The sequence below is a fragment of the Epinephelus moara genome, chromosome 9 (genome assembly GCF_006386435.1).
Source record: "Epinephelus moara isolate mb chromosome 9, YSFRI_EMoa_1.0, whole genome shotgun sequence".
Lineage (NCBI taxonomy): Eukaryota > Metazoa > Chordata > Actinopteri > Perciformes > Serranidae > Epinephelus > Epinephelus moara.
The window spans coordinates 27,815,868-27,827,274 of record NC_065514.1 but is presented as its reverse complement, the minus strand read 5'-3'; the positions used below and the strand labels follow the sequence as shown (position 1 = coordinate 27,827,274).

Here is an 11,407-nt window from a genome sequence, read left to right as displayed (position 1 = left end):
TTTATATATATAATATATAATATTATATTTGGAAGTGAGAAGGTAAGAAGACTAAGCGTATTCATATTCAAATGATTCGTACTGTGCCTGAGTACGCCCCTCCTCAGCTCTCACATTCGTGATGTTGGTTCCTATCTTTGTACACTTATGTCATTATCTACATGTGCTACAGTGTAGCATAGGGTGCTGCAGAAGGATACTGCTGCATGTGGGACCTTTGCCTGGGAGACGAGTGGTGCAGCAGGGCCAAGCTCTGCTCCTGGTTGGAAATGGAGCCATTGCTGAAAGGGCACAGAGCTATTTGCCTCCCGCTGGAACTCAGACTGCAGGACGAAGGCAGCAGCATTGCCGTATCTGGGTCTGGGTCTGGGTCCATCTGATGAAGAGGCATTGGCATTAAATTGAGACTTTCATAACCCAATAAAAACTCCTTGTAGTTGCCTTAAATAGCAGTTCACTTCCGAGTTTTGGAACACTTGGTGCTCACACCTGATGCATACCGTACTGAAGTACCCATGAACAGTACTCAAAAAGTTGTCACAAAGTTGTCACAATTCATCCTCTGGGGACCATGCATATCTTGACCAGATTTTACAACAATCCATCTAATAGTTATCAAGGTATTGCAGTTAAAATCAAAAATGTTAACCTCATGGTGGCAGAAGACAAAAAGTCAGGGGATCACCACCGTCATTAGGGTGCATCTTCAGGGAACCATGAATTTAAATATGTATAAAATTTCATGGCAGTCCATCCAATAGTTGTTGAGATATATAGTCTGGACCAAAGTGGTGGACTGAGCGACATTGCTGCCCACCAGCGCGAGCATAAGATGAAAGCCCAATATCAAATATAATGTTAAAAGCCAAAACAAATGAAATGCATACATACATTATGAGGCTTTTTTAAAACTATTAATTGAATTAACCTTACAATGCAAAACAACGTGGGAGGACAAATAGAAAAATCTTATACTTACAACATTCTGCGTTTAGCAGGAACTACTACACACCACCCTTTAGAGAGACATGTAGCCCACTCTCTGTAAGTTCAGGGGGAAATAATCAGCTTCACACTTACGTGTTCACACTTACAATCACACTTCTGTATAATATGCTACAGTGCTGAACCACAAGAATCAGAATGCATTGGCAAAGTACATACAAAAGATAAAAGAAAGTAAACCACAAGCTGCAGAGTGCTGTTTCAGCTTTAATTACAGAAAGTCATTGTTTCCGCTGAATTTCTCCAGTAATAATGCAGAAAAGCCACAACAGTGAAAGTGAAAACATTACTGTAAGAGCTTGATAAGGCTTTCTGGCGTATATTAGGCAACGTTCTTACCAGAAAATGTAAGTCAGGTAACTTTTAAAAATGTATAATTCAGATTCTGAATTCTGTTGTAGGCTACACCTGGAAAAACAAACCCTTTTACATTCACACAATTAGAAGTTAGTTATGATTGAATATGAAACTGAACTTACTGCCCTTAAAAGTAAGTGTTGAAGATTGAGATACAAGTGGGAAAAAAAGACATTAAGTGCATTTATTTCATCACTGTATCACTATGCAGAATCCCAAGTCACTGACATGAGGGTCATTTTCAGTCTCACTTCTCAGGCAATTGAGGTCCTCCTCAGGTTTGTAGGGCAGCGTAAATATAGACCTAATTGAGTTTCTATAAAAGGGCCAGTGGAAGTCTCAAGATGGTCCAAGGAAAAAGAAATGGATCTAAATGTACACTTTATATATTTCTATGGTTAGTCAGCATCATGGGCAGGTCGTGTAAACATATAACAATGCTTAGAGTTTCTGCTAAGTCATGATTCTGAACTGATGGTAAAGACCACATCCTTATTTAAATGTAATAGTCATGACAGTCTTTTTCTCAGAGTGGCAGATGACTGCAAAAAGTCCTGTGCAAAGTGGACTCGTAATGTTCTCAGATTAACTGACAGGGCTGCTGCACACTTATTACAAAACAAAGTGCCAGCTTTAGTTTTGAAAAACAGTCTCTCAGGCAGAGAAAAAGAAAACACATGTCTACAAATTGATCTTAATTAAATACAAATACAAAACAAAGAGGAATAATTTTACAAGTAGCTACACCCGTACCTGGGACGCACCCAAATCATCGCAGGTGCAGCTGTTGTTTTTGGAAGTTACATAATAAGCTAAACGGAGGTCACCTGTGTTTGATCAGGGTGTGCCGAGTGATTTTAGCTTGAATACACATGTATGTGGATGGTGCGTCATTTTCTTTGGTATACTGTCTTATGAAAACAAACATTATGGAAAACCCATTGACCCAGCTGATTGCTGTTAATGGTTTATATGTTTTTGGTCACCCAAACCTACTCCTACCTACTCAGTGTTAGTCCTTAACACACAAGTTAATGCTTTTGTTTCCCCATAAGATTTAAAGTTGTTAAATCATCTTATTCTACACTGTTTGGCAGTATCAGTTATGTATTCTGTATTGGCTTGTTTCAGCTCTTCATGGGAGTTATTTCATGTTTACACTGAGTGAAGTATTCAAATCTGACTCCATGTCTTAATCTAAGCCAGCGGAGTGACTCTTGGGATGATGGTCTCTCAGTCAGCCGCTCCACAACTTTGGCCCAGACTGAAATATTTCAGTCAAGTACTGGATGTTTTGTTGCGGAATTTGGTACAGGCATTCATGGTCCCCAGAGGATGAATTCCACAGATTTTGATGATCCTTTGACTTTTCCTTTGTTTACTTTTGAGATAAAGATCTTGACAAGTATTGGATGGATTGGCACGAAAGGGGAATACCCAGACTATTCCTCTAGCGTCACTAGCAAGTCAAAGTTTTCATGTATCCTGTGAATATGTCAACATCTACTAGATGGATTGGCGCACAATTTAAATCCTACTGACTTTGGTGGTTCCTTCACTCCTGTAGCTGCACTATAAGGTTGACATGTAGTTTTTTATATTTATTATTCAGAAAGTAAGATGCACCCACATACGCGGGTTCACAACGCATACATCTGCTTGTCACACACACACAGGGACACGCAGCAGCACTCCCCCCTCCACAGTTAAGCAGATCATCTGTGCATTTCCTCTGATCTGTCGACTTGTTGATGGGACAGAAGATTGGGAGACAGCAGAGGCAGAAAACCGCTCACTTCTCCAATTTGCTGGATCAGCTAAGTGGAGTTGGACACGCCCTGACTGCACTTTAGACCATGCGCTATACATTGATGAAACAGAGCATTTAGTGTTGTTGCACTGCACTAGCATCCAGTGGTAGGCAGGGACACTGTGGTGGTATGTGTTGAGAGATAAAGAAACACACAGATGAAGTTTAGTGAGCCAGATGATGTTACAGCAAATAAATCTTATATGTTAAGTTTTTGTAATAATGTGAAGATTTAAAATGATATCTATTATCTGGACTAGTGCTCCATTCCCTGGTCTCCGGTAATTCTAGATATGCCCTTTTCCCTTCATGCACCTTAACCCTAACATTGACATTGGTCCAGATATAATAGTACAAATACTGCTAGCATTTCTACATCTATCATTTCCTGGAATTCCCTTTTTGCTCCTAACTCTATCCCCAGTGCTAAAAGGCCACATCATGAGCACATTGCTTTTTAAGTGCCATCCTCTAATAGCCAATTGTTTTCACAGATTCCTTGTGGCCGGGCTTTATATGTCAAAAACAGCCTGTCACATACACTGTAGTGTATTACCACTGTTAGCTGATGAGGTGGGGAATGAGCTTTCCAAGAAGAATCATTTTTCCTCATTTCGCCCTCTGTTAAAATCTCGTCACAACTGTTTCGTCAATCACTGTATCCTGCCTCCCGAGAGACTCTACAGCTTTAACAGATTTCTCAGTCTTGAGGTCACAGCTCTCTTTAACGGGATATTGTTCCCAGAGGGGTGTTTAACTGCTCTGGGAAGGCTGTGGACACTGGCCACATTCGGACCTGGAAATCTTTTGGGAGTGAGGAAACCATCTGTCAGCAGGTGAGCGGTGTCATGCCATCAGACCTGGCCACTGGTTTGAAATGTGTTTTAGACATCAGCGCTGTTGTAAATGAATGAGATGAAAACTGACCTGTACTTTCTCAGCTGCTCAGTGTCACTGACAGTGACATGCTGGCAAAAGAAAATGTTATTGTAGAACATTTATAGGCATTAAATTCAGAAAATATTATTAATTATGGTTTTCATGAAATGCTCCACAGCATTCTTTACACATTGCTCTGCAGCAGGTTCATGTTAAAAAATGTGACCTGCCATCCATTGACCTCAAGTGATCAGTATTGACTTTTATTTCCATCATCAGTCCTTCTGTCACGGGCTGATCAATATTTGATTTTCAGCAAAGATGCAGAGAGGTCGCCACTTCCAAAGTACAGTAAGGGCTACAACTCATGTTTATTTACATCTCTGATTAAGACGCAGATTATATTCTTGATGAATTAAATAATTATATGGTTTATTAAATGTCTTAGTGAAATATGTCAAGCACCATTTCCAAGAGATCAAAAGATCAATCTAAACCTGCCAAAAACAGTCCATTTACAATAATAAAAAGTAGTGAACATTCACATTTAAGAGGCTGAAACCGGAGATGTTGGGGGCATATCTGCTTCCAAAACGACATAAATTATTAATCATTTATAATAGTTTACGATTAGTTTTCCGTCCATTAACTTCCCTTAAAGCTGAGGTGGGCAAATTTAATTTTAACATCACTGGGCAAAAATCCAATAATACCCTTTGAGCATTTTGTCAGTCAAATGGACTAAGAGAACACTCGACTCCTGCACCTCCTCTTGGCTCTGTTTTCAGGCTTTAGGAAATTCAGTCCCTGACTGGAGACTTTGACCATCACAGGTCAGTTCAGAGAGAGGGTGTTCCTGATGGCTGTTCTACAAATGCAGATGTGCCTGCACTTCCTCTTCAGCGAAAGCCTGATTCAATATTAAAGAATCATGCAGAGGAACTTCTGGTTCCAGCATTGGCAACAACTGCCGACACTGCAAAGCAACCCAAGAAAAGGAAGACAGACTTGTCAAAAAAATAAACGATTAATGACACAAAACAGCTTTCAATACCTTTAAGTGTTTCAGAGATGGAGAGAAAATGTTGTTAATAGTTTAGCCTTCTGCTAACCCGTGCTAAATGATTACAGCTGTGGCTTTGTATTCACGTTTATGAAGCTAACGTTAGCGAGAGCCTCGAATCATACTGTGTCCTCCGCTTCACTCCCCACCATTACAGACCATCTTGCCAGGATGAGGGCAGGCACCAGCTCTGGAGACTGACCCCAAGTCAGCTGCTGCAGTAACCCAAACCTAGCCAGCATAAATCCCAGCTCCAGAGAACCTGACAGCACTTTTCAAATTCTGCCTTTTTCAGATTTCTGACCATAAGCTTTCAACAACTGATTCAGTTTCAGCTCTAAATGTACACCTTTTGATTCCCGTCTTTACAGCACACCAAACATATTTACAAAGCATATTTAGCTAAATATCATATATTAACACTGATTTTGCAAACATACTTCACTGTCATACCAAATCAAAACAGACACAACTGTATGTGGACGTTAACCAACTTTTATTTTCAGTTTATTCATGAGCTTGGTACAACATTAGTCTTTTCACAAGAGAGTCAACATTTTATGGTAAATTTGACACTGGCTGTTGCTTCAAAAAAACTGTAATAATGAAATATGCATTTGCCAATCTTTATAGCAACAATAGCATTAATGCCAACTGGAAATCCATTGTAAGAAAAGGCAAAACCTTTAAAATCATTTAACAGAAAGTCTTCAGTTTTCATTCCCCTTCTCAATTGACCCCTAAAGTCTGATTAGATGAGAGGAATTGCACATTACATTAAGGTAAAATAAGATGAATCCTTGCAAAGTAATGGGCTGGAACAAGTAAATTACCTATTTGTTATTAACACATTTCTTGAGAAGGCCTCCTAACATCCTCCAGTGTCTGTATTGTGGGAAAGCCACAGTATAGCTGCCTTTTGTTATGAAATGCAGGGGATGGTATGATTCTAGCTTTGAAGTCAGCGCTGCTCTGCCAACCAGTTCGGACCAAATCATTTGCAAATGTTCCTACGTACCAAAAAAACTCATCACATTCATCTTGTACTGATTTAAAATGGCTCCAAACTATCTGGTCCTTCTCACAGAGAAGACAATAACGTACAATTTCATACTTAAAATAAATTAACATCATGGAACACTTTTCACATTTTACATTGATTCTTTACAGTCATTGTGCAGGTTGTTCAAAACAGCCGAGCAGTGGTTTTCAGATTCAGAAAGTGCAACAAAAGATCTCCTCTACAACACCATGTTGTTCTGTATTGTTTATAACTGATATAACTTGTGATTTACTTAAGTTTATTTGCAGATATGGTGTTTGTGGTGAGTTATGACTGAGGAGTAATACACTGACAGTGGGTATTTAGTTCAGTAATACATCTGTCAAACAGCAAGATATCTACAGATTTATGGCTAATCAGTCTTTCCATGCTTTTACATTACTATCATGTCTCTGCAGTGCTCTTATTAGTCCCTATCGTCTCTCCCACGACATGTCTATCACAGTGATTTGGAGATCATGCTATATGCATTTCTCCTGTATGTTTGCAGTCACGTCTGTGAAGGTCACATGTAGAGCTGGGTCCTTAGGGCACATTGGAAGCTCTTTCAGTGACCTGCCTGGCGCTCTGTCCTCTAAATCACTCTGTAGAAACCCCCTCTGAGTCCCCTCCAGCTCCTGGGGGCCCTGTAACGTCTGTGCAGCTGGTGGAATGGAGCCACCCTGCTCCCCTGCTTCAGATGACCTCCTGGTGTTTTCCTCAGACGGGTATAGGAAAGTCTGTGAGGTGCACACCATTGTCCGCAACTCATGTGACACCAGTGAGGGAGAGTCTCGTGAGACAATGGAGGAGGAAAGGTGGCCGTCGGCACAGCGGAACTGCCCGCCGTTCCTTCGTCCCCGCCCGCCCATTTTGCAGAACAGACACTTGATTTTCTCCATTAGCTTGAGAACCACTGTCTTTCTGAGCAGGATGTAGATCCAAGGGTCCAAAATGGGGTTGACTGAAGCCATGCGGATGGCCAGCAGGTCTTTATTCAGACCAGAAGACTTTTCTGTCTGGTTTCTGTACAGCTGATTCACAAAGATCCTCCACTGGTGGCATAGGAGAGAAGACATAGGACAAATTAAGGAACTGACATGACAGAACATGGAAAACAAGCGCAGAATCAATTTTAGCAAGTGTTTTTGCAAGCCCCAACTTGTCTACACTTTGTTTATAAGGGTAAAGTAATTGTTTATTTTACATATTCCTACATGGTTGCCATGGAACGGTCAAATCTAAATAGACACTTGGCTGACTGTAACTTCTGTGCAACCACAGCAGTGTGGGGATGGCGAGAGGCCAATACACACAGAGTTCTCATCATCATTCATTATGAGACAGCCTTTGGCCTTTGGGTTTCCCCAGGGTCTCATCAAAAGTCATCACACAGCTAAAGTCACCGAAGCCTCAATGTTCAACATTTCATCCTTATGGACAGGTTCACATTTTTTCCAAGTCTAAAACAATACCTATATAAAGGCAGACTTGCTCTCTGAAGTCATTTCTCTTATCCATACTGAATTGGTATTTATTGTGAGTTGGCGCCCCTATAGTTGCCGAATGGTACACCACTGTCGTAAATACAAATCGCATCTGAAACTATAGTAATCTGTTTCTAGGCTAACGGTAGAAAAAAACCAACAATCCGAAAACGGAGTGTACATGCCTGCTAATGTTGTTGATGAAAGATTGTGACATAGGCCTTATCAGTGTCATCACTGTCTGGAGTCTCACAAACAGCCGTACACTTGCATTTTTTGACAGGCTGAAGGATTTGGAACCAATGAATATAACATCAGAAGACATCGGAGGTGAACACTTAATAAATAGGATAAATAACAAATAGAATAAAACGTGATAGAAATGTTTAGTTTTGCTGAAATACTGCTAGCATTTTCACCCCTATACATGGTTTGCTAGGAGTTTGAATGTGACTTTTGGCATCCCGAAAAACTACAAAACTCTGAGAGACAGTGATGAACCAGATAAGGTCACAGCCTACATTGCTAACTGTCATAAGTAACATTGGTAGGGATGTACACTCTGCTGTCTGATTGTCATTATTTTTTCATTTGCATTAGTTTCCTCAGTTACAAGGTATAGGCTATGTTATTAATGCATTGCTAATGATGTATGAGTTTTGGACTTCTACAACAGTTTTAGAGTGCTGCAGAAATGATTTTTTTTTTGGAGGCCGATGTGTAAGTTAGCATCACCCTGGTTCCATCGTCTAAAAGCCTACAGGATTTTTCCATTGGATATTGGGTTATTGTAGAAAAGACGCTCTGTGACAAACAAAAGGTTTGACATTTACATGTTTGTTCAGCAAGATAATCTCCACAAATGGATACCACTTTTAGGATTTTTGAAGTGTAAATGCAATCGCCAGAAGTAAAAAAGCTAACATTAGGCTATAGACGAGCTACACTATGGTAGCATAACTTCAACGTCACCCAAACAGCACGGCTGTAAAGCCATGTTTGGTCTGATAACATTCTGTAGTCTCATTTAGCAACATCTTAGTCCACTACTTGGAGGATCAGTAGTTCAATCCCCGGCTCTTCTTGACTGCTTGTCAAAGCACTCTTGAGCAAGATACTGAACCCCAAATTGCTCCTGATGGCTGTTCCATCGATGTGCGTGTGTCTTTAACACTGGGTAGCAGGTGGCACCTTGTATGGTAGCCTCGGCCACAGGTGTATCAATGTGTGTGTGAATGGATAAATACCATTTTTTAGTGATTGCCTTTTAGAAGACACATAAAAGCCTCAAAATTGTGTGAGTGGGGTATTTACTGACGTATTACTATATGTCGTAGAACTAAACGTGAAAGTCTCTTAAGCTTGTGTGCAGCACAGACCAGGCATCTAACCAAAAATCCATTCAAAAAACCCATTGACATCGAGACGAGGGGGCCGGTGCTAAAATGCGTTTCCAGGTTTTAGGACTCATTCCTGCAGCACTGGAGTCTACAATTACAGACATTCTAGGGGAACTAAAGGTTGTAATAAAAAAGAAATAAAACTGAGCTAGCATCTAATAGCAAGGTGGTATTGTGTGCTATAAAGCTTTACACTTTGGTAATACGACAGAGGTGTGATTTTCCCTATTACAAGTCAGTGTGCCATCTAAATTATGTTGAAGTATTAAAGTAAAAAAAAAGTTGCATAATGTTGCTTTAAAATATCACTTTCTAACTCTCTTCCAATGGAACAGGATCTTTGTTCTGTGCAAAAATCTACCTATTATCTTCAGAATTTTAGATTTTCACACAGAATGAGGACTGTGGATTTGCCCCTATTCATTCCCCATCAGGAATGAGTACAGCATGCAAAAACAGTTTATATTTGGGCCCCTGCCCTTTTTAATAAGACAAATTAATTTAAAACTGTGAACCCATCCTTCAATTCGATAACTGACTTTGGCCCCACAGATGCAGGAATGTCGACATCATGTCATTCTGCACGAGCAAACACCTGCGGAAATCTCACAGTCCACACTAATCCTCTGATCTGATAAGGACTAAAATGAGTAAACTCTCGGGGGCTGTTTGGAAATAGAGCATGTGAGCTGACACGTATGATTTCTACAACACATATTTTCCTCCTATGTTAATACTTAAACTGTGTAAATTTATAAAAAAAAAAAAAAAAAAAAAAAAAAAAGCAGACGGAGGGATTGTGAACGTCCTCCATTGCGACTCAGAGAAATGCGTCATCTAACCACAAAGATCTAAAGTGGGAACGCAAAGTTCAGGTAGCTTATTATTATTAACCATTTCCTGCCTGTTTGTTTTCATCATTTAATACAGGTCAACTCTGTTGTAAAGGCGCACAATCTTTTTTCCATTTCGTTTCCCTGCTTTCTGATGTTGCATCCTATTGCATTTTCTTTATTTGTTAAAACTTTGTGACATTCTTACGCGTAAAACTCTATTACGCACCTGACCGGTGCAAAATGTGCCTGTTTCAATACTCACCACTAAAGGTATGGAGCAGATGAGGACCACAGCGGAGGTAGCTATAAGCAGGATCACCATCTGGATCTCTGCTCCAGCTAATCGTCCGAAACTCCGTCTGCGCCTGAGCTCCGCGATGCGCCGCTGGTCCGTGCCCAAAGACGTGCGTCGGATGAAGCGCTTGTGCATCAGGATCAGAGCCCCGCACACCATCACGTTGCATATGACAGTGGCCAGCACGATGACTGAATTCACACCCGCGTACATCAAGTTAAAAGCCGCGACTGTTGTCTTGTTGTTCTGCCAGTCGATGAAACACCAGGTCCCTGGTTTCTGGAGCGTCACCTGCCCGAGCCCCAAGCTGGGCAGCGCGCAAAACACGATGTTTGAAATGTAAGTGGCCAAAAGAGTCAGAGCAGCGAGTTTTTGGTTGACGTACTCGTTGTAGAAATACGCATGGTTTATTGCCAAATATCTCTCCACTGACATTGCAAACACAATGCTGAGCTGGACCAAGAAGAAGAAGAGGAGGATGAAGCCGGAGTACTGGCACAGCGCCTCACCTCCCGGCCAGGCGCCCTTAATGTAGGTGGCGATGGTGACGGGACTGGCTAGCAGGGTGCCAAGGAGGTCTGTCACCGCCAGGCCACACACAAGGGTGTAAAAAGTGGTCTCCTTTTGTTCCTTTCGTGATATCCGCAGAACCACGATCGCGATGACATTCCCTACCACCCCGAAAATGAACATAATCGCCGGGATGGTGGGCGGTTTAAATCTCCCCGCTTCCTCCGTGGAATTCATACCTGCTGGGACTTCTTTCACTGTTTCGCACTAAGTCAAGGTTCCTCTCTCACGTCCGGAGTGGTGACACTTTCCAGTAATGCACGTTCTCCAGTTTGTCCAACAAGAAACAAACCCATCGTGTCCAAATGTCCCCTTTACGCACAGAATTTTACCCCATATTCCAGCAAAGTTCTTGGTGAAAACACGAGGACTCCACAGGACACAGATGTTTACGCCTGTGGTTTTGGTTTGCAAGCGATGCTCCGACACTGCGAGGTGCGCTTCACGTTGTTGTCACACTCAGACTGACAGGGAAGTTTCCTCTTGGGCCACTGAAGGCAGCTCCTCCTCTGCGTTTCATTTAACCAGTGAGCTCTTTGAGAAATAGTGCAGCCAAGCAGCGCGTGCAGCGGGAGGACATTTGTGAACGAGGTCAAGGTTCAAGTATCACTTCTTCTTTATTATTTACCGCCACCCTCGTCATCCGCTAGTCAACATCAGCAA

At 41.4% G+C, this 11,407-nt stretch overlaps 1 protein-coding gene across 1 annotated transcript; it reads right to left on the bottom strand.

Moving 5' to 3' along the window:
- Nucleotides 1-5,593: 5,593 nt before the first annotated feature.
- Nucleotides 5,594-11,274, bottom strand: LOC126395892 (prostaglandin E2 receptor EP4 subtype-like). The gene is made up of 2 exons (XM_050053671.1): nt 10,142-11,274; nt 5,594-7,211 (listed from the first exon to the last, which is right to left on the bottom strand). The coding sequence occupies exons 1-2, from the start codon at nt 10,919-10,921 to the stop codon at nt 6,639-6,641; spliced, it is 1,353 nt and encodes a 450-aa protein (XP_049909628.1). The 5' UTR covers nt 10,922-11,274; the 3' UTR covers nt 5,594-6,638.
- Nucleotides 11,275-11,407: the final 133 nt, after the last annotated feature.

What these genes read in the sequence shown, in the direction of transcription:
- LOC126395892 (XM_050053671.1), bottom strand. Translation starts at nt 10,921, where the DNA reads ATGAATTCCACGGAGGAAGCGGGGAGATTTAAACCGCCCACCATCCCG. An exon ending in TCTGCTCCATACCTTTAGTG is followed by an intron (nt 7,212 to 10,141) that starts GTGAGTATTGAA and finishes CTATGCCACCAG; the next exon opens with TGGAGGATCTTTGTGAATCA.